At 35.9% G+C, this 27,488-nt stretch overlaps 3 protein-coding genes and 1 long non-coding RNA gene across 4 annotated transcripts in view; 3 read left to right on the top strand and 1 right to left on the bottom strand.

Annotated features, from left to right (window-relative positions):
* The window catches only part of LOC124947962 (TSC22 domain family protein 1), a 15,778-nt gene extending 3,835 nt beyond the window's left edge, over positions 1–11,943 (top strand). Inside the window, exons 2-4 of the mRNA XM_047490840.1 lie at positions 9,889–10,101; positions 10,543–10,807; positions 10,928–11,943. Coding sequence (XP_047346796.1) covers positions 9,889–10,101; positions 10,543–10,807; positions 10,928–10,953 — 504 coding nt within the window. The 3' untranslated portion in view covers positions 10,954–11,943. The remainder of the gene's footprint in view (positions 1–9,888; positions 10,102–10,542; positions 10,808–10,927) is intronic.
* Positions 1–13,277, bottom strand: part of LOC124947961 (nuclear migration protein nudC) — a 75,235-nt gene extending 61,958 nt beyond the window's left edge. The window contains exons 1-4 of the mRNA XM_047490839.1: positions 13,071–13,277; positions 12,885–12,962; positions 12,483–12,704; positions 12,186–12,377 (exon numbers count right to left, since the gene is read on the bottom strand). Of these exons, the coding sequence (XP_047346795.1) occupies positions 12,186–12,377; positions 12,483–12,704; positions 12,885–12,962; positions 13,071–13,145 (567 nt within the window). The 5' untranslated portion in view covers positions 13,146–13,277. The remainder of the gene's footprint in view (positions 1–12,185; positions 12,378–12,482; positions 12,705–12,884; positions 12,963–13,070) is intronic.
* A 3,849-nt stretch (positions 13,278–17,126) lies between these two features.
* Positions 17,127–18,836, top strand: LOC124947849. Its single transcript, XR_007100518.1, has 3 exons — positions 17,127–17,277; positions 17,645–17,763; positions 18,715–18,836. It is a non-coding gene; the product is annotated as an uncharacterized LOC124947849 (long non-coding RNA).
* A 553-nt stretch (positions 18,837–19,389) lies between these two features.
* LOC124947848 (myrosinase 1-like) lies at positions 19,390–21,829 on the top strand. The gene is made up of 7 exons (XM_047490531.1): positions 19,390–19,710; positions 19,796–19,932; positions 20,033–20,290; positions 20,388–20,571; positions 20,734–21,113; positions 21,236–21,474; positions 21,549–21,829. The coding sequence occupies exons 1-7, from the start codon at positions 19,458–19,460 to the stop codon at positions 21,715–21,717; spliced, it is 1,620 nt and encodes a 539-aa protein (XP_047346487.1). The 5' UTR covers positions 19,390–19,457; the 3' UTR covers positions 21,718–21,829.
* The last annotated feature ends 5,659 nt before the right edge of the window (positions 21,830–27,488 follow it).

Here is a 27,488-nt window from a genome sequence, read left to right as displayed (position 1 = left end):
AAAAAAAAAATAAAAGATAGATGGAGAGAAAAAAAAGAAAAGTAACAAAAAGAAAACGGGGGGAGGGGGCGGATGAAAGGAAAAAAAAAAAAAAGAGACATATGATATTGTTCTACCTAATAAAGTATATTTCTGTCGATCTAAAGGACGGATTACAAGATGGTAAACTCGAGAAGCCATTGACCTTAAAAAGAATGCGACTGAGATCCGTTCTAACGGCGTTTACATCGACGTTATTCCGTGGGATTTCACTTTGCTCACGATCCATTAGCGTTAGAAGTTCTCCTCTCGTCTCGTAGCCATGTTGCCGATTCGCTTGTATATCTTGAACGAAATTATCTACCGGTTGTGGAGCCTACCATATGTCACGTTACGTTACCAGTTAGGAAAGCCCCAACAAGATTAACATCCGCTTGCTGAGAGAGAGAGAGAGAGAGAGAGAGAGAGAGAGGAGGAGGGGGAAGAGAGACGAAACGAACGATCAAAATTTTAGTTCCTATTTCTTTACGCTTCAAGGTCCAACGTCAAGAATTCTTTTCCGTTCTCGATACGATCATTTATCTTTTTCTTTTTATTTTTCTTTTTTTTCCTTTTCCACTCCCAAAACATAAATTTACACATGATTGATTGATGCCGGAGCAAAAGAAAATGGATTCGAAGAGGGAGAAAAAAAATGAAGGAAAAAAAAGGTGAAAAAAAAAAAAAAAAAAAAAAAACAAGAAGGAAAAGAGAAGTGGGAAGAAACAGGAAACCGTACTAACCATACAAAGCTAAAAAAAAAAAAAAAAGAAAAAAAGAAAAGGATACAACTTTTGCAACTTTTGCACTAGTTTCGTGGCAGTGCGTTAACGTTCAAGTTACCGTTTGAAATTTAATAAATGTTGCGGTGAAAAGTGGAGCTCGATTGACGAAGTATCGTATTTAATATCCTGTTACGAGAACAATTATCCTTTCATCTAAGAAATGCACGTGGAAATATATTAGCTCGAGGGAGAGAAAAAAGTTATCCCATTGATCTTGATCATTGAAAGCGATATCGATTGATATTCTCCTGTCATTCTGAATCATTCTGGCGCCGTCCATCGAAGAGTCCTTAATTCATGAAAATAAAGACCAATGGATCTAACCAAGCTGACAAGCTTCACACGCGACAACGTTGAGAAAGTATCCTCGATATAAATTGTCTACTTGTTTTTTTTTCCTATTTTTTTTTCTCTCTTTTTCTTTTTGTCGTAAGTACGACGGATCGATGGACACGTTCTTTGTCCTTGACTCACGAGATCATCGTGGATCAGTGTTGAGACAGTAAGTACTATGCGTTTATGTTTGAACTGACAGGTCAATTTAATGGAAATTAAATCTGTAGAATAAGTGTATATGTATATATATATATATATATATATATATATATATATATATATATATATATCATTCAAGCAAACATATTGATTGGAAACGGTCTAAAATGACGATTAAGCGATGTTATCGTAACGGCGAATGTTACGACTTAGTCAAGATGTTAATTACGTAAGGAAAGTATCTATCTGGCATGCCGGTCTGACAAGATCGGCAGATAACTTTTCTTCGGTTAGCTCGAAAAGAAAAAGTAGAATTTTATGAACCTTTTCATATATCTTTAACAGAAATTCTTCCTGTTGACCGCATCGTCAATCGCATGATATATACAGGTGTGTCGTACGTTCTCAAAAGTGAAAAATAACGAGGAGTTAGGAAATTTTTATTTTGGTCATTCGTAATTGTCGACGTAGTTTCGATGTCGAAGCATGTAATCAGCTAAACCCCTTTCCTCTTCAGGAGAAAAAGAAAGAAAGAGAGAGAGAAAGAGAGAGAGAGAGAGAGAGAGGGAGAAAAGAAAGGAGGAAAAGAAAAGAGAAAAAGAAAGAAGAAGGAGAGAAAAAAAAAACGGTGACACCTAAGAGAACGACAGGTTCTACAAACGTGTTCGCTTTCAAAACTGGAACACGAACTCACACATACATTCGCTTCCATCGAGATCGAACGTATCCTAGATTTCCAAGGAGTGCCCACCACCGATCGAAGTCATTGTGACATCCTTGTTGCAGGCAAATATTGTGCAGAAAGAAACTTGATGAATTACAAGAGTTACATCGAGGACCCTTTTAAAACGACCAAATTAGGCATTGTCGAATTATTAGATCGTTAGTATTGAGATTAACAAATGTGACGTGACGAAAAACGAGCTTTCAGATATATAATGTATTACGTTTCTTTGATATTAACTTACGAGCTGAGAAACATAACTTCAAGGATGGCGCAACGAAGGAAACCGCTTGTCCAGCCTCTTTATTTATGTTGTATATGCAAATCGAATAGACCAAGAGATTATCTTCCATTCGAAACGACCTAGAGAAGGTCTAATCTCTACATACCGTTGAATTTTTCATCGAAATTTTTCTATAATTTTGACATTTCATGTGGATTATAATAACAATGATGATAAGAAAAAAAACATATCGAAGAAACAGCTATCGTTATCATTTATACGAGGATGTTAATATATCGTTTATCTAAATTAATTTCTTACGATAGAATAAATAATCTTTCTAACGACGATCTTTTTCGATTGAATCTCTCTCTCTCTCTCTTTTCTTTTTTTTTCATTTTTTTTTTTTTGTTTTTGTTGTATAGCAAAGAAATGGACAGCATCCATTGTCCTTTTTGCGTTCTCACCTCGAACGGAAATCGTCACGTTTGACGCTTGACCATGAAGCGAGAAAAGAAGAAAGTAGTTGAGAAATGTTTCGTTAATGTGGGTGTATATACCGGGCGAAAGAGTCTGCTTATGTCATATGTTGAATTTCTACTGAGATGAAAAAAGAAAGTGCCGAACGGAGTAGTAAGGTCAAAGCGACCGAAAATTACTTTCATCTCGATAACCAAAGCGGACACGTATTCATAATGTTACGACTCTTCTCTGTTCGTCACGACTCTTGTTTTTCTAACTTTCGAAGAAGCAGTCAAACTTGAACATATATCTAATCGCTTAACTTTCTTGAGATAAAAAAAAAGAAAAAAAAAAGAAAAGAAAAAGAAGAAAAAAAAATGAGAATTCTCTATGATTCAAACGATTCTCGATTATATCCCAAATTCAAAGAGAAAATTCAGATTGTATTATGTATATTTTTCTTTAATATCTTGCGAAATGACAAATCGTTATATATATATATATATATAGAAAATCGCGACAATGTGACAGAAGAAACGTGTTAATTGGGTATTAATTATACTTAATGACATGTTCACACTATTCAAATCGTGAAGACGAAAATGATTATGTGCCATCGGTAGTTACGATATAGAAAATCTGTATCTAGAATGAAGCTTGTGTCGCCCGTGATATAAAGCTCGTTACGTTTGACGAATAGCCATGAGGCGATTGCGAAGGACTAATAGCAAACTGACAGGAGGAGATAAACGAGTAGCAAATTCTTACTTGGATTGGGAAAGAATGGTAATGGCGACGCTGGTTAAAGAAGAATTATCAAACGGGCGAATGTAAATTGCGAGAATTAATGAAATTTTTACATTACGATATATATATATATATATATATATATATATATATATATATATCGAGATACACGAGTATACTTGCGTAATTCCTAATCGAGAAATCTCAGACTCGCAAGAAACACAGATTGACGTAAGTACGTAAGCTAAAATCATTCGAGATACATATATCCTCCGATAGAGAAGGGATGATCGTTTAAAAAAAAAAAAAAAAAAAAAAACAAAAAAAGAAAAAGGATAAATAAAAAATAAAAAAGAAATATTTTTCTCCCTGCCTTTCTTCTTTTTCTTCTTCTTCTTCTTCTTCTTCATGTATGCTCGTTATATTCAAGGAGATGATGCGTTTTGAAAGTTTTCACAACTTTCGATTGCTTTTATGACTTCGATGAGAGACGACACAAATCGAAAGAAAAAAAAAATATACAAGCATTCGAGCCTTTAGAGACGAAGACATACAAACAAATTCTTTTACGAAAGTACATACACATAACGTTTCTATTTCCTCTTTACATTGCTACATAAGAATTTCAATTTTGAAGGTTGAACGAAGATGTTTTAACCGGGGAAGAAAAAAAAAAAAAAAAAAAAAAAAAAAAAAAAAAAAAAAAAAAAAAAACAAAAAAAAAAAAAAAACAAAAAAGAAAAAACAAAAAAAAAAGAAAAAAAAGAAAAAAGAAATAAAAATTTCACTTTCACAAAAGTATCTTTAACGTTTAAGACGCTTTTGGTGTTACGATATACTTTGCAATCGCAAATGGAATAACTTTTAAGTTGTATCACGAATTATCCTCATGATACATACGTTACGTATAAACTACGTCATAATGAAAAAGCGAATATATCGAAAGTATCTTATACCTATCATTGATGATAATATGAGGTGTTCGCGAACAGAAAGGCCAACGGCGAGTCGACCCGGTGAAAACTCTCGACTCATTGTAAAACGCATATCCGTGGTCAACGTGAGGATATTTGTGCCGGGTTCTCATGAGGAAACAACTTTCTTCCTTCTTCTTTTCAAGATGTTTCTTCGACGACGACTAGTAAAATATATGAACGCATATATTTATAGGTTACATATATATATATATATATATATATATATATATATATGAGCACTTTCATCTCGTCTCTTCGCAATTACTTATCACCAGGCTAACGTTTTGTTTACCAACATTTCCGAAGAAACCTGATTCATCTCCATACTGATCTTCGAGAGTGAGAGAGAGAGAGAAAAGAGAGAAAGAGAGAGAAAAGAGATGTTTCTGAATGATGAAAGAAAACGATAAACATCGAAACTCGAAAAAGAAATCGAATTTAGAAATAGTACATCAAGATACAACATCCTTCGGTTGAAATATCAATCGATTATCGATAACTATCAAGTAAACCACTGCAGGTTACATTAACGAGCCTTAATCAAAGACGTTTATAATAATGACAGGTAATTATCGGTAAGAACTCCTCGCGTTACATATTTTTTCTTTTCTTTTTTTCTTTTTTTTTTTTTTTTTAATTCTAAGTCAATACTCGAGAATCGTTCTTTCGGTACTACCATCTTTCGATGACCTTTTCCTTTCTCTCTCTCTCTCTCTCTCTCTCTCCCCTCCCCTCCTCTCTCTTGCAAATCAGTTCTCTACTAATTGGAAATTGAACCCGACCTCGTCGAGCTATCCATGCAAAAGTACGGAAGACGGAAAATAAGAAGAAGGACGATTAAAGCGGCATACTCTGTTGCTATACTTTTAACACTTCTAACGAGCAAACGTATACATATAACTTAGCGTCGTTTCTAGATATAGGTGTAATCTATGAAAAAAAAAAAAAAGAAAAAGGAAAAAAAAAAAAGAAAAAAAAAAGTAAATCGTTCGTAGTAAGCCTTAATTAGCAACGATCATGATAACGGAAGTAATAGCTATCATAGGTCGCTATCGGCTTTTATTGTCTTCTTATTTTTATTTTTCTTTTCTTTCGTTCCTGAATATAACGTAAAAGGAGCAAGGGCAATTTCGAAGTAGGCGTCGTATAATCATTAGTTACGTATCGATACGTTACGATTTCCCTTCTATCGAGTTTCACTTGGGAAGAGGGAGAGGAGGGGGAGGAAGGGTGGTATCAGTTCGTGCACGTGCGGATACGACAACAAAAGATCGATCGATAGATCGAGCGATCGTTATCTTTTATCGTTGCAATCGAAATCAATAAAGAATCGTTTCGATATTCTCATTAAGAAGACGTATGAACGCGTGCGAAGAGTACGGATATCCATTTATAGATAGAATTCAAGAAAACTCGTTTGAATCTACAACCGATTCGTCTTTTTCTTACAAAAATGGTATACGATTATTCATTTTGATTCACGTATCTTACCAAATGATTTCCATCAGTAAAACTAGCCAATAGTCAATTGGCTATCTCATAGTAATCCGCGATTCCATTTCATAATACTGCTCATAACGCGTCCAACGTTTGGTCTTCACGCACGTCTTGCTAAAACCGAGTCGAACGTTCAAGGACTCGAACTAATCCATACAATATCGATCTTAACCGGTCGAAATAAATCGCTATATCCTTTCAAATATTATGACATTTGCGTTTTCTCTCTCTCTCTCTCTCTCTTTCTCTTTACGTTTCTTAAAACGAGATATCCTTTTCCTTAGTTTTTCTATCTACTTATTCCATTGCCTTTTGCAAAAGTGAACGTCTCGAGTGGATTAGGAAGTAGTCAGAATGAATAGTTCACGATGAATATGACGTCAGAGTTTTGAGTGGGTGGCCTAGGAGAAAAAGAAAATGAAAAAGAAAGAGAGAGAGAGAGAGGGGGGGGGGCGAGAAAGAGCTCAAAGCTTATATTTCATAAAGTCGCAATTTTAATTGCATTCACCTTAAGGAGCTGGTGCGCAATGATGTCTTGATTGTTGCCTGACAGCAAGTCTAATGAAGGCGTTATATTATCTCAACGAACGGTAGATAACATTATGGCGGATTCGTGTAGGAATGCGCCCGTCGTTAGTTATTAGACATATATCCTTGAGCCGCAACTTCAAAGAAATATGGATTACTGTTTTTAATGCCAACGAATAATATGATAATAACATTTTATTCGGATAAGGAAAAAAAGTAATGTTTGATAGTTTGAAAAAGTCGAATAGATTCAATAGTCAGTTGGCTTTGATCGAGTAAATTATACGATTAGATAGTTTCGTGATATAAAAGAAAATCGTGTTGGGTGTGTTGTTTAAAATATGTTTTTGATCTATTACTACGTATTTCTTAAACGAAACGAAACGAGATGAAACATTTTTTGCAAAAAAAAAAAAAAAATAAATAAATAAATAAAAAAAAAAAAATATATATATATATATATATATATATATATATATATATAAAAAGAAAAAAGAAATCAAAAAAAAGAAAAAAAAAAAGAAAGAAAGAAAGAAAGAAATATCTTTTTCTCTAATGGGATTCGATGCTAATTTATCTGCATCATGGCTATTAATGATTCGAACCACTCGCAACCATTGTCCGCTCTCGTCCAAGGTAGCACAGACAAGAATAACAGAAAGAAGCATCGAGGGATTGCAAAATCGGGATCGTCGAAGGGCATCGTACGTTCGATTAAAGGAGGAGCAATGAGCTTACTCCATTATCAGACTCTTCCCCCAGGGCTGGAACGAACGCGTCAATGTCAAATTTAATCGTCGAACATTTTAATCATAAAGATAGCGAGGTCGATCTCGATGGCTGTCTTACTTTTTACAAGAGAAGTCAGTGTTTCGAGCGAGGACACTTATAGCCCTTTTTTCAAGGACGACGAAACGAAGGAATGATAAAAAAAAAAAAAAAAAAAAAAAAAAAATTGAAAAAGTAAAAAAGAAAAAAAAAAGAGAGAAGAAAAAAAAAATAACAACAAAAATGTAAAAGTATTAATAAGAAATAATAATAATAATAAAAGAAAAAAGATAAAGACGGAGAGGAACGCAAGAAGTAATTGCAACTAGTCAGAAAACAATGGGCGCGATTATTGGGAGTGCCTCTTGTTGTCTACCCGATGCGAAACGCATTGCGGCCAAGTTGTGAACGGGTTGTTCGGGTTCAAAATCCGTTTCAGGCTATCACGTTACGTGGATCCGGCGCAGGTGTGGCGCTTCGAGGCTGACCAGAGTATTGAATTCCACAAAAATACCTAACGACGTTCCTCTTTGAGCCACTCTCTCTCTCTCTCTCTCTCTCTCTCTCTCTCTCTCTCTCTCTCTCTCTCTCTCTCTCTCTCTCTATCTCTCTATCTCTGTCTCCCTCTCTCGCTCTTTTGATTAGATCCACTATCTTTGTTCTTAACCCTTTGTAACTTTGCTTTTCTTTTCACATAACTTTTTTCTACAAAATTCAAATGCAACGACAAATATAATATATCTTCTGCTTTCCAAGTTTCATTACGTAATAAACGTCCTCTTTAATGGCTCCTCGATAACTACTTTCTCCAACGACGAAAGTCTACATATTGATAAATTTCACGAGTTCTAACGTTAAAATCTGTTATTTCATAGATCATGACAAAATAAAATTTTAATATCTTACGCAAATTGCTTGTCCCTTCATTCACGTAATCTGAAAACGGTAAGATCGTCAAAAACGTTCATTCTTCATCGCATCTATCGTTCGTTAAATCCTATCATCGTTGGCGTTGAAAAAGGAATATAGAAACTCGTCTAGACTGACTGAAAAGAGTGGTCCTTGAACGGCGCCCAGTCAAGAAAAAAAGTAATAGGCTACCATCGCGAAATGCATTTGATTTACGTGCGAATATTATCAATTAAGCAATGCAATCAATCGAACTGAATTTGAACAATGAGCGATAACTAACACTCTAACGAAAATATTTAAAAATATTGAAAAATTACAAAGGAAGAATTTTCAATTTGCGAATCAAAGGAACAATAGATCAAAATTCTTTTATATATATATATATATATATATATATATATATATATATATATAAACGGATATGTCCGTCCATTTCGATAAATCGAAATTTCCAAGTGCTATATATGTATACGGCAAAACTGGTTTTATACTTGGATATTAGTTTTTTTTCTTATTCTTTTTCATTTGTTTTTTTTTTCCTTTTTTTATGGATATATAATGAACGAGTATAAATCTGACTTTTGTAAAGGTGATCATTGTAAAAATTAGATAGCACGATTCGAAGTCGAGCGTTAAATCGATTATCGAATATCTCCAAAGCATTGATTAAAGCGATCCAATACCTTTCGTCGATGGTCTATTATTAATTAGCGATCTCGTAGTATCACGAACGTGTATTATTATACCGTATGAGTTCGCATCGATCGCTAGAACTCGTGCGCAGAGAAGCGTTGGGGCCCTGGATTTTATGTACGAGCGAACAACGCGCGCGCGGAATTCGAGAGCGTCGTTGTGCAACGATAAAACCGGAATGTCGGCTCGCTTCGATGCCCCCGGCAGACGACGAAATTCTCTTCGATCTTCCTCCGAGGAAGGAAGAATAACAGTGGAGGGATTTAGGGAGAGAGATAGAGAGAGAGAGAGAGAGAGTATGTGCTCGTTCATACATACATAAATACGAGGAATCCTCAAAATTGATCGCAAGATGAATAACAGATTTACTATAAATTTTGTTTGAGACTTTGTCATTAATCAGAAATAATATTTATCGCCTGTCTCCGTTTAATTCGAGAAATCGATTATATTTTGGTTAAAGTTCGCGAACCGATGAATTTATATACATATATATATAAAATAAGGGGGAGAAAAAAGAAGAAAAAAAAAAAAAAAAGAAGAAATTATTACTTTCGTACATTCAAAGAATTAATTTGCCACTTATTATCGCGTCAAGGAAGCTTTTAAAAATTTAAATAAAAGTATATAAATTATTTACATTACAATTATTGGTAATTAATGGGATAAAGGTTTGAGAAAAAAACTTTGAGGCAAGAATGTTAGTCGTTTTACCGTTTAAAAAAAAAAAAAAAAAAAAGAAAAAAAGAAAAGAGAGAGAGAGAGAGAGAGAGAGAGAGAGAAATACTAGCAAGAAATTTTACGCGTTCGCGTTTACGGTGACACGAAAGTAGAGCTAAAATCTTCTGCCGTTGACGCGAGACCAACGCCGTATACAAGAAGCCGTCGCATTTTCTGGTGACAGATAAACGACGTGCGGTTGCAGGTGGAAGACAGACATGCGGGCGAGACGTAGCCGTGCAATCGTGCGCTGCATTATCGCTTGTGCAATCGAAGCTTCACGTCGATTTACGTCGCTTATTTCTTTATTCTTTTTCTTTCTTTTTTCTTTTTCTCCAGATCGAGACGACGGCGGTGGCAACGGATAGCCCGCTTTCCTGGCACATCCCAAGGCCGTCCTTAGGATGTCCCAAGGCTGGACGAATCGAAAAAGATAGCGAGAATGGAAGCTGGGCACATCATCACCACCACCATCATCATCATCATCATTTGCATCCTGATTCTCCATCGAGAGGATCAACTTCGTCTCAGGGATCCACCGCTAGTACACACGTTAGTATTTCTATTACTTCCTTGATATTATAACTCAAATATATTTTCCTTCCGAAGGTTTATCTTCTTTCGTCAAAAGTATTGTATTATATAATATAAGTGCATATATATATATATATATATATATCTGTGTACAATAATTTTCATTATAATTTTTCCGGATTCGATGATTTTTAATCGTGATATTAGAAGAGATTTTAATCAAACGCTTCCTCCTGGAAATACAAGCGTTAAAAATACATTTTCACTATATGCTATATCTTAACGAATTCATTAAACGTACTATTATTACTCATTCTCTCACAACAAGTTACTTTCACCGTTACTTTGTAAATATTAATTAGTTACACGTAGTTTCTTAATATCATTTATCGCAAAAAAAAAAAAAAAAAAGAAAAAAAATAGAATAAGATCGAATTTCTTTTTGTTACATTTTTACAGAGCGCAGCATCGGGAACATTGCTTCTTACAGCCGCAAATTTGGCCAATCTCGCTGCGATGCATCCACCAACGGTAACAACGCCGAAACAGATGGATACAGCATCGGTGGCAAGCAGTACGCATTTTACGGTCGTGAACGGCCTCGGAAGACCGACCACCGTCTACAGGAAGTCCTGGTGTGCGAGGAATCAGCTCACCGTACTTGTCTGCACGATGAGCTTCCTCTTCATGGTCGGCCTCCTAGCGGGGATCCTCTTCATGGAAAGTGAGTGTCTTTTCGCAATGAACGTTACCACGTTCACGATCATTGTAATTTCGAGGAGAGACGAATTTTCTCGAGATATAGCATCCGGGAATCTCTCTGGTCTTTTTTTTCTGATTACAGTGAGGGCCCGCGACAAGTACAATTAGGCCGAGATCGAGAAATCGAGAGAAGAGAGCGAACGTGTCTTTGGTCGTCGTGAAAGCATGCATGCATGCATGCATGCATATATACGTCGTGGTAAGATCGAACTTTCAAGGAGAGAAGAAAAAAAAAAAAAAAAAAAGAAACAAAAAAAAAAGAAAAAGAAGAAGAAGAGCAACAACATAGAAGGATCCTTTCGATGATAATCGAATAAGACTTGCTACGAGTCACGACGAGTTACTCTGTTAACTTCGTATTTATATAAGCGCGAGTCTTGTAAATCGCGTTTTTAATGAGTTAAGACCATTCGCGGTAGAGATAGAATTTTAAGGCTGTATTGCACCCTGTCAAAAGTGCGGTACGTGAATTCCAGTAATTACATTTGTGTAATGAGCAACCGTTTCAAGTGAGCGAACGCGGCTGATAGCATAACAAGATCCTCGCGTTATGAACACTTGTATTATAATTTATGCTGTTGACTAACGAAAACCTCTAGATCGTCGTCCGAATCTCAATGTTTACGAAATACGATCCAGAATTAAGTAGGACAACGAAAAATATCAATTAAGATCGTAGATTATTATTTCTTTTTTTTCTCTCTCTCTCTCTCTCTCACTATCTCTCTCTCTTGATTTCTAATTGTTGATTAACACGGTTCTCGAGCGATTTAACGTTCACTGTAAATCGCGTTCGATGTCCTAGCTAAATCGACCGATAAAGATTATCTTCGATCTTTAGAAATTTTACAGGCAGCTTAAAAATATCGATAAAGTGAGACGACGACATAGAATATATTAACTATTAGGAACCGTAATTTAATTTTTACTAACACGAAACGCCTAAAATCAAACCTGGATTATTCCGTCGTGGTGTCGTTCCAGGATTCAATATTTTGGAAAAGAAATGAAGGACGATCGCGTCGATCGCACTTCACGACTGTGATATTACTTGCGTATTAATTAATCGTCGATTCAACAAGAAACTGTCGAAATCTATTGCATCGCATTTTTTATTTATATCCTTTATATCCCCCCACCCCGCCCCATTTCCTTCCGAACGAATACACATTAGGATAATCAATCGTTCTCCAATTATAGGTAAGTAAATACGTTTCGTTGTGAATAAAGCTATATAGTAAATAAAATTCTTATGTGTTTAAAAAAAAAAAAAAAAAAAAAAAAAAAAAAAAAAAAAATCCAAACGTATTAAAAAAATTTTAATTCGTACAAAAACTTACCTCGACTTCTTGAAGAGTCTGCGTCCATCTGTAGTTTGGCATGTCTGCACCATTGCCGCTATTAGGCCTTAATTTATTTTTTTCTTTCTCATCCTCTTCATCGTCGTCTACTTCTGCATTATCATTCTTCAATTCACCATCGGCATTATCACCACTAGGTCCAGGAACAGCAGCTGCTTCTTTAGATAATTTCTATAGGAAGAACAATCATTGTCAGCCATATTGATTCTGACATTTATGTATATATTATGTATATATTTAAAAAAAAAAAAACAAAAAAAACAATCAAATACTTACTTTATTATCTATCTCTTCTTGTAACTTAGCTGCCTGCTCATCGGTTAATTCCACTATTCTAGAATCCGTATCCATTTGTTCCTCTTCGTTTTTCTCTTCTTCCTTTTTCTTTTTCTCCAATCTTTCCTTGCGTCTTCTTTCTTGTTCTGCGCGTTCAGCTTTCTCAGCAGCAGCTTTTGCCAAAGCAGTGGCTTCGTATTTTTTAAATTTGCCAGTGACAAGCTAGAAAAATTCACATTATATACGATATTATGTCGTTCAATTTGTTTCAATAAATAATAAAATGATCTTAATTACTTATCATGAGATAATATTTAAAAATTATATAGATATATCGATAAAATTCTTTCTTCTAGAAAGGTCGAAAAAATGAGATGGTAAAATTGATTATCATTGAAATACCTTCTCGGCTGCACCTTCACCACCTCCTGTGTAAAAATCTGTTTTCCTTGCCAAAAAATTGAAGATCGTATCTAAGAGCTGAAAATCAAGAGAAATTTGTAACGAAAGAAAAGACATTTTGAAACAATAAAGTGATGTTGCTGCAACAATGACATAACCTCAACCGGTAAAACGTAAGTAACTTACATCTTGTACACCACCTTCGTGTTGCTGGGCCATTGCCAGCAACATTCCGTCAAATTTTTCTTCGTTCTTTGACATCGTATAGTATATTTTTTTTTAAATCTTATTAAAAACTATTTAAAATATATCGCGAGAGAAATTACAAGCACAAACGTCGAAAAAAAGCACTACGTTGCGGTGTGTTAATACACGTTTCCTAGTCATACGGACAAAAGGAATGGCGCATGCGCAGAAATACTTGCTTTTTATTGGTCGAAATTCTCTCATTGAATACGAACACCTCTATTAAAACTACCGTCGATATTGTCACGAATATAAATAAATGACAATTCATTAATTTTTAATTACTTATAAAATTTCATTCACATTGAAAAATTCATTATAATTATATTATCGATGAAAAGGTTTTTTTTTTTTTTTCGTCGACCGAGATAACAAATACTGAAAAGAAATAATCTGCAATTATCGACCAAACAAATTCTCTTCTCTGAAATACCATTGGCGACCTCTGTTGAGATGAGATCTCTATGATTTCTATCGTGGGTTGCATATCGACAGGCGCTAAATATTTTTAACTCGTGCGATTTTTGCGAAAATTCAATTAGTTGAAAATATAATTATTAAATTATTACTTTCGCATGATATTCTCTATACATGATATTTGACATCATGCACGATTCTCAACTGTTCCCGAATTTAGTTATAATCTATTTACGATCGAGTTTTTATCTTGTTATCCGTGAAAAATTATTTTTATGCAGGTTACGTCCTGTATATCATAAAAATTGGAATTATGGCATACGATAGAGCCGAAAGATTTCCAAAATTGATTACACAGACTCCTGCACATGTCGGTCCTGGTACTTACGATGGATCATTTATATCAAGGCCACCAAGAGATTTAGGTATATATAATTATCGTAGGGTATTAAATTTCAATGTTAAATTATTCGTATTATCTTTCAGACTGTCGATATCCTTTTTTAAATAGCACACAAAGAAAGACTTTGACTATATCGAGAGACACAATTCTTTTCCCAGGACCTGGTTCATACGATCCAATTGAACCACAACGGCACATTCCAGAACGTAGAATCGTTGAACGATTTTCTATATCAATTTCATCTTATTCATTTTCAATGGCTTTTATAAATTTCAGGGAGGTGTCAGTATCGATTACACCGATTCCAGATTAAAAGAGAAAATTTACGAAGGACCAGGTCCAACGGAATACGTTCTATCAGATGATCTATTTAAAAAAACACCAGAAAAGATTAGATCTCATCCTGGCACTTGGAAAGGAGCACCTGGAAAAGTAAAATGTTTTTAATTCGTTCATACTATTCGTCATTTATCACCGTCATCTTCTTTTCAGCTATGGTTAATAAAACCACCACGTTCGATCATAACTCCTGGAATATCGGTACCTTCCAAACGTGACGTTTATGGTTATGATATTAACGAGTACGGAATCCTTGTGAAAATTTCACCTATCGAAGATGAACCATCTTTCATATATGATATACCAAGAAGAGTAATTATAAAATTTAATGATAATAAATTATCAATATTAAATAAACTCTATTTAATTTTTTATACCCAGGACGAAAATTTTACTACTATCAGATATAAAGGAAACTTTTGGAGTAGAATGACTGGAAGGGAAGAGAAAAGACCCTTCGTTACGCCAGGACCAGGAGACTATGAGCACGAAACGAAAAAAACTCCAACGCAAATTTACGATGAAAAGTTTAGGGAAATAAAAAGGGCTACGTCAAGACAGTCACGTTATATCGAAACGATGTATCGTCGAAAATTACGCGAAGTAAATTTATTTCTTAAATATTTTCCTTTTACTTCGACGTACACGATAGTAAGAGTATTTATTTATTTATTTTTATTTTTTCTTTTTTTCTTTTCTCGTAGGGATTGCCAGGTCCAAGTCATTACGATCCACCTAAAAGCACATTTGAAAGGTATAAGAAGATCAATTGTAAATGCGATAAGTATACCTTAGAACCTCCACCTTTTTATCAAACTGCAAAGGTAATAAAAAAAACAGGATAGAAAAAAGAAAGAAAGAAAGAAAGAAAGAAAAAAATATTTCTTTCATTTCACATTAATTTCATTTCGATACAGAGATTTGAATATAAAGAGTGTACCGATATTCCTGGTCCAGGAACGTACGAAAGCAATAAACCAAAATGTTCTTTCACTCACGTACGTCGAGCGCCATTCGGAAGTCTCGTTTCTCGATTTAGAAAGATTGCTGATGACATTAATCCAGGTTACGATTTCTATTCTCGGATGTTCCAATACCATAAAACATTTATAATTCAATCGAATGAATTTCTAGCACCCGATAAATATGACGTAGTAGTAGGAAATATTTCTTATGAATCTGCAAAACTTTATAAAAATAATTACGAAAGATCAATATGTCGTTCAACATCGGAAAAGATCGTGACTCCTTATAAGAAGAAGAAATTAATCAAATATAAAGAAGTAAAAAAAGCTTCTGAGAGAAGTTACGTACATCATGCTGTTTTTAAATCAAGAACAGATAGATTTTGTAGAATAGTTAAAGGGGTAAGCATTCATACGTTCTAATAGTAAAAAAAAAAAAAACGATCTATAGATAATATTAACATTAATTATTTCCATATAAGATTAATTCGATTTAAAATAATCCATTTAAACATTCATGAAGTCGAACGTTTACGCTTGAGAGATGTTAATAAATATTTCCAGTAGATAATGATTTAACGTAACGAAGTAGAGAAATTCCGTAAAGGTAAGTCTAGTAGTAAGGTTAAGTCAGTGGTCAGACGTGACACCAAGGATTCTTTCGATGGAATCTGGAGACTCGGATAGAGCCAGGTAATCCTCAAAGCGCAAGGTAATCAGGAGAACCCGAGACGAAATTAATGGCAACGGATCGAAGCGTTGCATCTGTACCCGAGGCGGTTCGAAGCCAGGATCCAATTTAGCCGTTAATCGAGAGAGAGGGAGAGAGAGAGAGAGAGAGAGAGTATATGTTGGGACGATATTCGACGGTTCAACCGTAGATAGGCTTGCCTAGAACGGTCAAAGCTATTCGGACTTTTCCTATTTCCTGTTTCTACAAAACCTATTTTCGATCACGTTCGAAACATTCGAAAGTGATTAATATTTTTCATTTAAGTCTATACGCAAATGTGATTGTTTTAAACTATATTTATCAAATTATTTTATCAAAAGAAAAGAAAAAATTTGTTTCGTTTGATTAATTTTATAGAAAATATTTTTTTATATTAATCAGGATCTATCCAATAGGATATCAAATACTAGATGTCAGAGATAATTGATGAGAGAGAAAGAGAGAGAGAGAGAGAGAGAGAGAGAATTGTTAAACAAAAACATCTAGAACACGGATGATGACACGGACGATGAAGCGAAGAGGAACATCCAATCGCATAATTCTCTAGTCTTCGTTTGAGCGAGGTATTCGCGAGTATGACCAGACCCGCTTTCGACGAAGTCATATTTACATAACGTAGGGAAGCGTCGTAACTCTGCGAGCCCCCGGAAATGACGTTCCAACGTGCTCTAGGGGTCATTTCTACGCACAGTCCGCGTGGCTGCCGATGTAGCCCGGTGAAATCACTTCCGGCTCAACGAGCCGGAAATTCGAGCCAATCCCTGCAATGGTCTCTCTCTCTCTCTCTCTCTCTCTCTCTCTCTCTCTCTTTCTCTATCGTTCTTTCTTCTCTGTCTATCAGCGAAACGCAAATTGCGGATTGTTCGAAACATCGTCCGTGTTCGTATTTGTCTTTCGTCAAAAGAGACTATCACCTGACCGAAGAGAAAATCAAATTGGGCGGACGATATGATCGAATTGTCTTCGTTAATTAATAAATAGATAATAGATTTAGAACTGACCTGAATTTAGAGTCGACCTGCGAAAAAACCTCTCTTTTAGATTGGTCCTTTCTTCTTTCTCCTACTTTTTTTTTCTTGTTTTTGTTTTTAATTTTTTTACTTGTTTTTTATTTTTTTTTTTTTTTTTTTTAGATCGATGCGCCAGATCCTGGAGCTTACGAAGCTTTAACCTCCTTCAAGGCTAATCGTGATCGATGCGACTTCCTCTGCCGACGTTTGGCTCCACCCTTCCTTTCGAGTGCCCGTCGTGTTCTCGAGATTACCAAAGGAATCGATATGACAGTACCAGGTACCTCCTGTCATTCGTATATTCGTATAAATTATATTGATGATTATTTTAAGAGCACACAAGATTATTGCGAGCCCTTTTTCGTCCTTTTTCTTCTTCTTCTTCTTCTTCTTCTTCTTCTTTGTTTTTTGTTCATTTTTTCATCTTCGTTTTTCTTTTCCTCTCTGTCGTCCCTACAACGATATTTTAAAACCACATCGTAAGATGTGGGATCGCATAATTTTCTTAGACGCGATAACTCCTCCATTATTCATCCTATCATCTTAATTCATGGACTCTGTCAGTCCAACCACGCTTCTTCTTGCACGAAGCAGGAAGCAATATCGAGCGAGGACAATGCCTTGATTTTCATACTTTTTGTGCTTAGCTTCGACACATTATACCATCCTGTATGACATATCAAAAGGAGTCAAGGGAGGTGTGATATCGTATTCACGACGTGATAAGGAGAAGAGAACGAAGATACCTGGACCCCAGTACTATTGTGTAAGGTGTTTTCTTTTTTAAGATTCAATTCTCATCTCTATTTTTTTTTCTTTTCTTTTTCCTTCATTTCTTTCATCTCTCACCACCAAGGATATCAGCGTGCGCACTTTACCTAGGAATATAGAAATACGTTCTTTTCTTTTTTTGTTTTTTTTTTTTTTTTTCTGTTTTTCCTTTTCAATTTCATTACGTTTACAGATAAATCCTTACATCGAGTCGTCTGTATTGAAGAAATCTTTCAACGTTACTTTGGGTAAAGAAAAGTTCATAGGGGAAACGAAAAGTGTAAAAGGTCGATTGCAACGTGGTTACACGAGAAAAACTCTAAGATGTTTCTCAACATCTTTCAAGGATTATCGACATTGTCCTATAACGTGTTTGACAGTATCGCGACGGTGATTCGCGACTTTTTTTTTTCTTTTTTTTTTCTTCTCTTTTATTTTTTTTTTTTTTTTTTTTTATATATATATATATACATAAAAATATTAAATTTGAATCTATCTATTTTGACGATATACAGAGGAAGTTCGAAATGGAAATCCATTATTCTTTATTTATATTGAGAATTTTAAATCGATCGTACAAAGTCCTATTTACTTTGTAGAAACGAGCCAGGATATTGCGTGCTTATGGCACGCGAGAATAATGTCGGATACTTCAGATAGTGATATATGAGGTACGGCTACGTACCATCAGATGACTAGATGGCTAGCATCCCATATTTCCATAATATTCCCCGTGTAAAACGGGAACATGCGTCGCTGAAAGCGGCATAAATGAAAATCTTCCATCACGTGTCATTACGTGTTGTTGCGTCGCATCGTTGTTAACTTGCACATTTTTTCCCTTCCCCCCACCCCTCCGCCGACCCACCCATCACCCACCACCCACCGCCCTCTCTCTTTGCCTTTTTTTTATATTTTTATCTTTTTTCTCTTTTATTTTTCATAGAACAAATTCAACGCACGAACGAAAAGATTACAAATATCCGTCTATTTATTTTCGTTTTGGAGAAAAAACGGTGAAAAATGGTGGAGTTAAAAAGCAACGCGTATCTCTATGATCAAAAAAGTACGATAAAATATAAGTTGTTTTACTCTTTTCTTCTCTCTCTCTCTCTCTCTCTCTCTCTTTTTTTTTCTTTCTCTTTTCCTTTGTTTTTCATTCTCTCATTTTATAAATTAATCTACGATATCGTATTGTAAAGTATAAAATTTGGTACTTTTAAACGATCGTTAAGGATATCGATTGCATACCTTTTAACTTCCGGTACGGTGTTAACAATTAAAGATCGACCAGTTTAAACCACAGGATGCCCATAATCAGTCACGTCTTGACAAGGGTTCGTAACAAAGGGTACGCTTAGTCGTAGGCTATCGTTCTAAAGAGTTGTTCCCTTATAAAAGGGAATAGACCGAGGACTCGGATCAATACCACGAAGGGTTCGAATAGAATGTCTCGATGATAGCATATCTACATTTTCTATAGTTCACGTTGCTAAGTTAAAACAGCAAATTTGTTGTTTGGAATGTTTTTCTTTTTTATCGTAAAAAAGAAGGTCAAGTCTGTAATTAGTAAAAGATAAAGAATAACGTAATACTTTTCATTATCTTTATGCGCAAAAAAAAAGTAGCATGAGTTTACATTGAAACGTTGTTGGCTATAGATCGTTTTATTTTTTTTCTTGCGAATGTATGGTTGACAAAATGTGGCCTTTTCAAGATACAGATTATTTTTTAATATTTAATATAATTTCGAAGATAATGTTTTTTTCGATAAACGATGACGACACAGATTTGTCTGAATCAAATATGATTAAGGAACATACTTTTTCGCCTTATCAAATAGATTTAGTAAACGCTTTAACAGTTGATATGTTTCCGAATGAATTTAATTTTGGTGTTTCCACGTCGGCCTATCAAACGGAAGGTGCTTGGAACATAGACGGTAAAATAATCTTTATTCCTTTTTTTAATGAGAAATAAAATTCGATTCCAAGTCGATATATCATTCGTTTTTATTTCACAAATAGGCAAAGGAGAATCCATATGGGATCATATGACACATTTACCTAATCAAAATTTTATTTATAATCGAAGTAACGCCGACGTTGCTGCTGATTCTTATCATCATTACAAAAATGATATAAGACTTGCTAAAGATATAGGCGTGAGTGATATCCGTAATTAATATCAATCAAATTATTCGTGGCACCATTTAATTGTTGTTTTTTTCTATTTTCTTTTTTTTTTTTCTATTTTCGCTTTAGAGTAAAATGTATAAAATTTCAATATCTTGGCCAAGGATTTTGCCGAACGGTTTACACAGTCGTATAAATTTAAATGGCATTCGACATTACGAAAGTGTCATCAATGAAATTATCGCGAATGGAATGACACCAATGGTGACTTTGTTTCATTGGGATTTACCTTATACACTGCAACAAATTGGTGGATTGTCAAATCCATTGATCATAGATTTTCTCGTTCAATACGCTATGATTGCTTTTGATTCGTTTGGCGACAAAGTACGTATTATTCTCTATTGATTTTATTTTTAACGTGATCATCATTCGTTAATCGTAATTATTTAAAAGAATTTTTAATTATTTTCCTTTGGTTCAGGTGAAATATTGGGTAACGATAAACGAACCATCTGTCTTATGTCAATACGGATATGGCAGCGATTTTATGATACCTGGATTAAATCTATCTGGAAGAGCTGATTATATTTGTGGTCATAATCTATTATTAGCTCATGCAGAAATTTATGATATTTATCAAAAAAAATATCAGAATAAACAAAACGGTAAGACGATAGAAATTAACTTATTATCTCCCTAGTTGGAATAAATTTCTTTGTTACGTATGCTTATCGCCGACATTAGTCATTCAAGTAAACACGTTGATTATTTTAAAGTAAGTCAGTCAATTTATCTATTTTATCATTCGTTAAATATTATATTTTTAGGTAAAGTAGGTATCGTTCTCAATTTAAAATGGTTCCTACCGAAGGATCCTAAATCAGTCGATGATAATTTAGCTGCAGAAAGAGCTTTTCAATGGTGGAACGGATGGTTCCTTAATCCATTATTTAGCGAAAAGGGTGATTATCCAGAATTAATGAAGAAAATGATTAGCGATAATAACGTCTCGAGATATTTATATTCGCGTTTGCCCAGTTTCGAATTTTATGAAATTCAGCAGGTCCAAAACTCGGCTGATTTTCTTGGCATTAGTTTCGGCAGAAATACTTTAGTACGTGGCAACCAGCCAAATCCCAATGAGATATCCTTTCAAAATGATGCTCAAATAACAGAGGTACCTATGCAAAAGAAAGATTCTGTTAAAGTAAGTACGACTGAATAGGTCTCATCTCGTCTCTCTCTCTCTCTCTCTCTCTCTCTCTCTCTCTCTTTCTTCTTTCCCCTTTATCAATCATTATTTAAATACGATATTTTAATTTAATTCAGATTGATCCATCGACACTTGCGAAAATTTTGAATCGCATAGATAATAACTATCAATTACCACCAATCATTATAACCGAAATTGGATATATGGACGATGGAAAGGCCAAGGATATAGCTAGATCTAATTATCATCATGAGCATTTATCCGTAGTTTTAAAAGCTATGAAAGATGGTATCGACATTCGTGGCTATCTAATTCGTTCTTTCATTGACAGCTTCGAATGGATGATGGGTTATACGTGAGTGTTTTTAACTTTAACGATTACTTTAAATCTAATTACATTAAATTCAAACTATTAATTTTTCTTGACAGTGTTAAATCCGGTATATTCAGCGTGGACTTTGCTGATAAAAATCGTACACGGCGACCTAGATTATCGGCAATAGTTATTAACGATATTTATAAGAAGAAATTTATTCGAACGATGAAGGATATATATGGTCGTGAAATAATAGATTCTCAAGTGGTTCACCATATGTAAAGTTGAATCATCATAACTAAATGTACAATAGTTAATATAATGTATGAGTAAAACGTTATAAGATAAGAAAGAAAAATGATTTATTTAAATAAAAAAGAAATATATATATGTATGTATTTGTTGTTTACTATTAGATTTTTCTCTCTCTATCATGAATTTGATCAATGAGATATTCGATTTAATTTTCTCCTTTTTCGTAACGACTTCGAATCACACCCTCGAGGCTTCAAGGTCTTCCTCATCGTACAGTTAGAATGGCATTGGCTATGGCATAGTCGACCTGCTAATTTCCTCGCGTAATCGTCGTGCTCAGCTTGCCGGGAAGCAATTCCACAGATTCTTGCCTCCGAGGAATGTCCCTTTGATCGTTTCACTAACGTCACTCTAACGAGAGGTGATGAATAATTCTCAATGCAGTAACATCCGCGAATTGTTTCGAATAGTAGTAGTCCTTTGAAATGATTACGTTTTGATTTTTATGTCATGTTTCGTGAAAACATGGTTTACGAAATGATGTTCAAATTGAAAAATTATATAACAGCGTAATTATGTCTCTAAACAGATTAAAATATCATAAATTTATATAAATGGTAATACTTTTCAAATCTATTTCATTAGAATTAATGTGAAACGATCAAATAAAAATTAACAGGATAAATAGATCGTATAAATTCATTGTGAATTAATTTAAAATCATATCAAGCATAATTCTGAAGTATTAACAGGCAAATGAGACTTAATATTCTAGGTGTCGTTCTATAAGTAAATACGTCGTCTAACTCCCATGAACAATTTCACTTGACGTTTGTCAGTGGCGTAAAGTGATTCGCGTACTCCATTAGCCGGTATATCTCGAATCTGGCGCTGATAATGTGGCCGTAGGAAACTAGCGACGAGGACGACATTACTACGTTCACGTCCCCACGTCGGACAGAACCAAGGGTATCAATCAGTGGTACATGAAAGGGGCGCGGTTTGGCTACGTCTGTCGTAGGATCTCGTATTGTCTGCCTTGGACAGATAGACAGCTTCTGTGCATCAAGTTCCTACGTAGGTACTATCCCTATCTGATCGAGTTCCTGTTACTGAAAGTATTGTCGCATTCGCCTTCTCTCACCGGTTTCTTCCTCTTTCATTCTCTCTCATTCTCTCTCTCTCTCTCTCTCTCTCTCTCTCTCTTTCTCTTAGTTCTCAGCATCCCTATCTATGAGGGACGTTTCCTCGTGTAAAAGACGTGTACTTCGTACGAACATGTTCCAAGAATGTACGCTTGGCACTGATGGATACGATGGTAGCGAATTGTTTCCCCGACAACTGCGAAACGGAGTTTTACTCTAAACTCCCAGACGTAGCAATCTTAGTTTCATTCGATTTACTTAGCTGGTCGTTGTAATGTTAAATGTGCAAAATAAAAGAAGTTACGATCTTTTTGTACGATGTTTTTCTTACTTTTTATTATTTTTTTCTCTTTCTTTTTCTTTTTCTCTTGAATCAATTTATCCTCTTTTAAAAGAAATGAAAATCTATAAGTCGAGAAAAAATTATGAATATTGAATTTTCATTTGGAAAAATAATCCGATCTTTTATACGGGCTATTTTTAAACTTTTACAGATATTTCAAGCTTTAAATCAAATCTTTACGTCTTTTAATTTAACAAATGATTTATCCTTTCACGTTAAAGAAGTTTAAACTGGAAATTAGTTGGTTCTCAGGAAACAGGAAAAGGAGAGTACACAAAGTTCAGACTACCCATGTAAGAACGAATCCTTTCTTAGAACTCACGAAAAGATGCACAACAGAGAGTTGGAAAACAAAAGGGGGTGACTAGCTTTCCGCTCGGCTGTGTCCCTTTTTCGCGAATAGTGCAGCCACTCGCGAAAAGGCATTGTCTGCGTGCCAGTAGCATGACAGCCTCGCGCGTGACACAAGTCACCGGAGGAGAAAGATAGGCCTTCGAGAGAAAAAAAGAGATGAAGAGAAAAAAAAAAAAGAAAGAAATAGGACGGTATATGAAGGAAGGAAGGAAGGAAGGAAGAAAGAAAGAAGGAAACACCCTTTGATTTCTCGCCAGTCCCAAGAGGATCCCATGATAAGTCCGTACATTTTCTCTCACGAGGAGCTTTATTCTTTCACGTTCGTTTTCTTTTCTTTTTCTTTCTTCCTTTCTTTCTCTTTTTTTTTTTTGTTTTGTTTTCTCTCTTTATCCACATGTTTGTGTGTAAGTATGTACGTTATATATATTAGATATTAGTCGACACCTCGGAACAGATTCGACGAAGAACGAAGCTTTTCGATAAAGCAACGAAGCGTTAACAAAGCGTGAACAAAGCTTGCAAGGCGCGAAGAACATTTTAACAATTGAAATCAGTTATCGAACGTAATGAAGCGATCGTTCTCGACCTTAAGTCGAAATAAAATCATTCCTTTCTCCCCTTTGACAAAGTGAAATTTCTTATTAAGATTGGAGGAAATAAAGAAAAAAAAAAAGAAAAAAAAAGAAAGAAAAAAGAAAACAAAAAACAAGCTTCTCTCTTCGCGCACAAGACAAGATATTTACTAAGTAGGACTCGCAAGTTTCTTGAATTCTCACGTACTATCGAGGATTAAAAGAGAGAGAGAGAGAGAGAGAGAGAGAGAGAGAGAGAGAGAGAAAGTAAGAGAAGACAGGAGACGGCCCCTTTATCTTTCTCTCCACGCTTTTGCAAGTTGCCGATGCACGCTCGCGGAATTAAAGAAAGAGGGTGATGGAAAAAGAGAGAGAGAGAGAGAGAGAAAAAGGGAGAAAAAGAAATAGACAAAGAAAGAGAAGATTGAAAGGAGTTGGAAGCTTTTTGCTCGCAGCCGCCAGGACGATCTTCTGCCATTTAGCCAACGAGCCGAATGTCTCTGACTCATCTTCCCGTTCGTTCCTGACTATCTTCCCCTAAACCACCCACTGAAATCACGCCACACCCTCACTGCTCCTCCTCCTCCTCCTCCTCCACCTCTCTCTTCCCCCCCCCTCCATTCTCCCTTCCTTCGCGCGCCAGCCATCCGTGCCCCCTTTCAACGATGCATTCGGTACGTCGTCGTAACTCTTGTTCCATTGAATCCGAGGCGACCATAAAATCGAACGTTTCTTCAGGTCGAGCCACCGGAGATGGGGATTTATGTCTTCCACGTAGCTGCGACGTCTCATTTCCGGAGAGACTCTGTCTAGCCACGAAAGCTTTCCTAACGCCCGACCGAAAACCTTTTCGCGACACTTTCCTCTTAAACCTTCTGAAACTGACAATAAAGATGTCCGCTTGAGAAAAACGTCGTTCGCTTCGTAAGCAGAAGGATGTACCTAGATGAAGATCGTTTTAATGGCTCATAATGATGAGAAATTAGTCGAAGAATTATGATCGGGGATATTAATATCTTCGCTCGTAATCAACGATAAAGCGAAGGAACAATAGCACGACGGGAGAAAGAGGTATATATATATATATATATATATATATAGAAAAAGAGAGAGAGAGAGAGAAAATGAAAGAACGAGAGAAAAGGAAGAGGAAGAAGAAGAAGAATTCACGTGGACGTCTGGCGTGGACAGGACGCTCTCGTTTATGCGGCAGCGAGCTCAACAATCGCGTCTGCCTGAAGGGTGCCTCGTTCCAAGGGTAGGTGGCAGATATTTTTATCTCCTCGAGGAAAACGGCAACGTACTCGCGAAGCATCCGCCGTTGCATCCGGACAAGACAGTGGCGAGCGGTGCTTTCAAAAAGGATGGAAAAAGATAGATAAATAAAGATAGAAAGAGAAAGAGAAAGAGAGAGAATTTCGTATCATCATGAGTCGAGGGTGCTGGGCCTGGCCTCACTGTTATCGGTAGGTACGAACTTGAAAAAGAGAGATACAGAATCAAAAAGAGAAAAAGAGAAAGAGAAAGAGAGAGGGAGAGAGAGAGAGATGGAAAGAGAGGGGGGAGAGAGAGAGAAAGAGAAAGAAAGGGTGCGGACATTTAAAATGCAGATTAGCGAGCGGAGAAACGAGCGCAAACGCAGACGTAAACGTAAGAGCGCTCTGGCTATGCCGAGTGTTTTATTGAGGCTAGCTTCCGTTTTGCGCTGCCCTTCCCTTTTACCATCACCACTACTACCATCGCCATCATCACCAACATCACCATCACCAACATCGTTTACCTCCTACTTCTATAGAAAGTCCTTCCAACTCTTACGGACCTCCCTTTTGCGTTCGCTCGACCGCTCCGCTGATGCCGCGCCAGAGATAAAGTTAGAGGCCGAGCTTTAACCGGCCGTTAATTTATTGATCCCAGATTTATTTGACGCGCGTGCCATGACCGGAGGCCTCTTCCTAATCGCTCTGCCATGGATTTGACGGATCTTAATAGAGCACGATATCTAACGTGCTTCTATGGTGTTTCAAAAAAAAAGAAAAAAAAGAAAAGAAGAAAGAGAAAGTGAGATAGAGATAGAAAGAGAGAGAGAGAGAGAGAGAATTTATTGTATAATTATTTTCTCACTTATTTATTATCATGTTTGTTTGTTCATGAAAACTAAGGATTAGATACGCTTGTCCGTTTATCTTGAAGTAAGATCGAAAGCAAGTTTACAAGCGACTCCGAGCATCCGGAAACTCGGAGGAAAGTTTGCCCAATCAATTGCCGTTGTAGGAACGAGATACTCTCTCTCTCTCTCTCTCTCTCTCTCTCTCTCTCTCTCTCTCTCTCTCTCTTGCGACTTATAAAGTTCGAAGATCAAAGCCCGGAACGGTAACTCGACTCAAACCGTTGCGATTTCGAGGTAAACCGAGATCTGCTGAGATCTCGACGCCTCCGTTTCACTCAAACGTCGAACGGCTCTTGTGTAAATTCAAGCTTTCCCTTAAGTGGCAGGTGGTACCATCGTAACTACAGGATCCCAAAACTTGCTACGTTAAACGACAGTGTAACAAGCTCGAAGCACATATTTCTCATTTCCTTTCTAACGTTTCTCAAGTTTAAGTTTATCTATAACTTTTGTTTTTACTTTCACTGTACTTTGTCGTCTACTTTCTTCTTCTTCTTCTTCTTCTTCTTCTTCTTCATTTTCTTTCTTTTCAAGAAATCCTAAAGTACAAAAATTATCTTTATCATTTGATACGGATAATTTTTAAATTAACATTGTCAAATTGTTAATCAAAATATATATAATAATTTTTCTCCGAAAGATGTTAAGATAATAAAATATGAAAAATATGACAATGTTATACCAAGTGACAATGTTATACATGTTACTTCAACTCGAGTGTTCGTCAATTTTCGCGTTCCCTAAATTCTTGACGAATCCAAAAGCTACTTGTCGCTAACAAGGAACGTAACCATCCGTTTATTTATCCCATTCTCTCACCTCGCCTTTCTATCTCTCTCTTTCTCTCTCTCTCTCTCTCTCGATTTCTCTCTCTCTATCTCTCTTTCAGGTCGGAAGCCACGAGCGTTTGGCAGTTACATGAAATACGAGGGTGAATCTCAGTGGATGCGCATTGTCCGGCCGTAGCGTACGAAGCAGAGCCAGTAACAATGGGGAGTGACCTGGGCTCGATTGTCCTTTAATTTACGGGAATTGCACACGCGAGAGAGAGAGAGAGAGAGAGAGAGAGAGAGAGAGGCTTGCGTTCACTCAGCACCCTTTCCACTCTCCCACGACCCTCTTCGCGCGTCAAGCTCGTCGCACAAGGACAAGCGCACGTGCTCGTGCTTGCCTACCTCGTCTACCATTCGATCTCCATAATCGCGCGAGCTTTACAT

This window comes from Vespa velutina, chromosome 3 (assembly GCF_912470025.1).
Source record: "Vespa velutina chromosome 3, iVesVel2.1, whole genome shotgun sequence".
Lineage (NCBI taxonomy): Eukaryota > Metazoa > Arthropoda > Insecta > Hymenoptera > Vespidae > Vespa > Vespa velutina.
The sequence above is the reverse complement of the archived record's forward strand: the minus strand, read 5'-3'. Positions and strand labels throughout refer to the sequence as shown.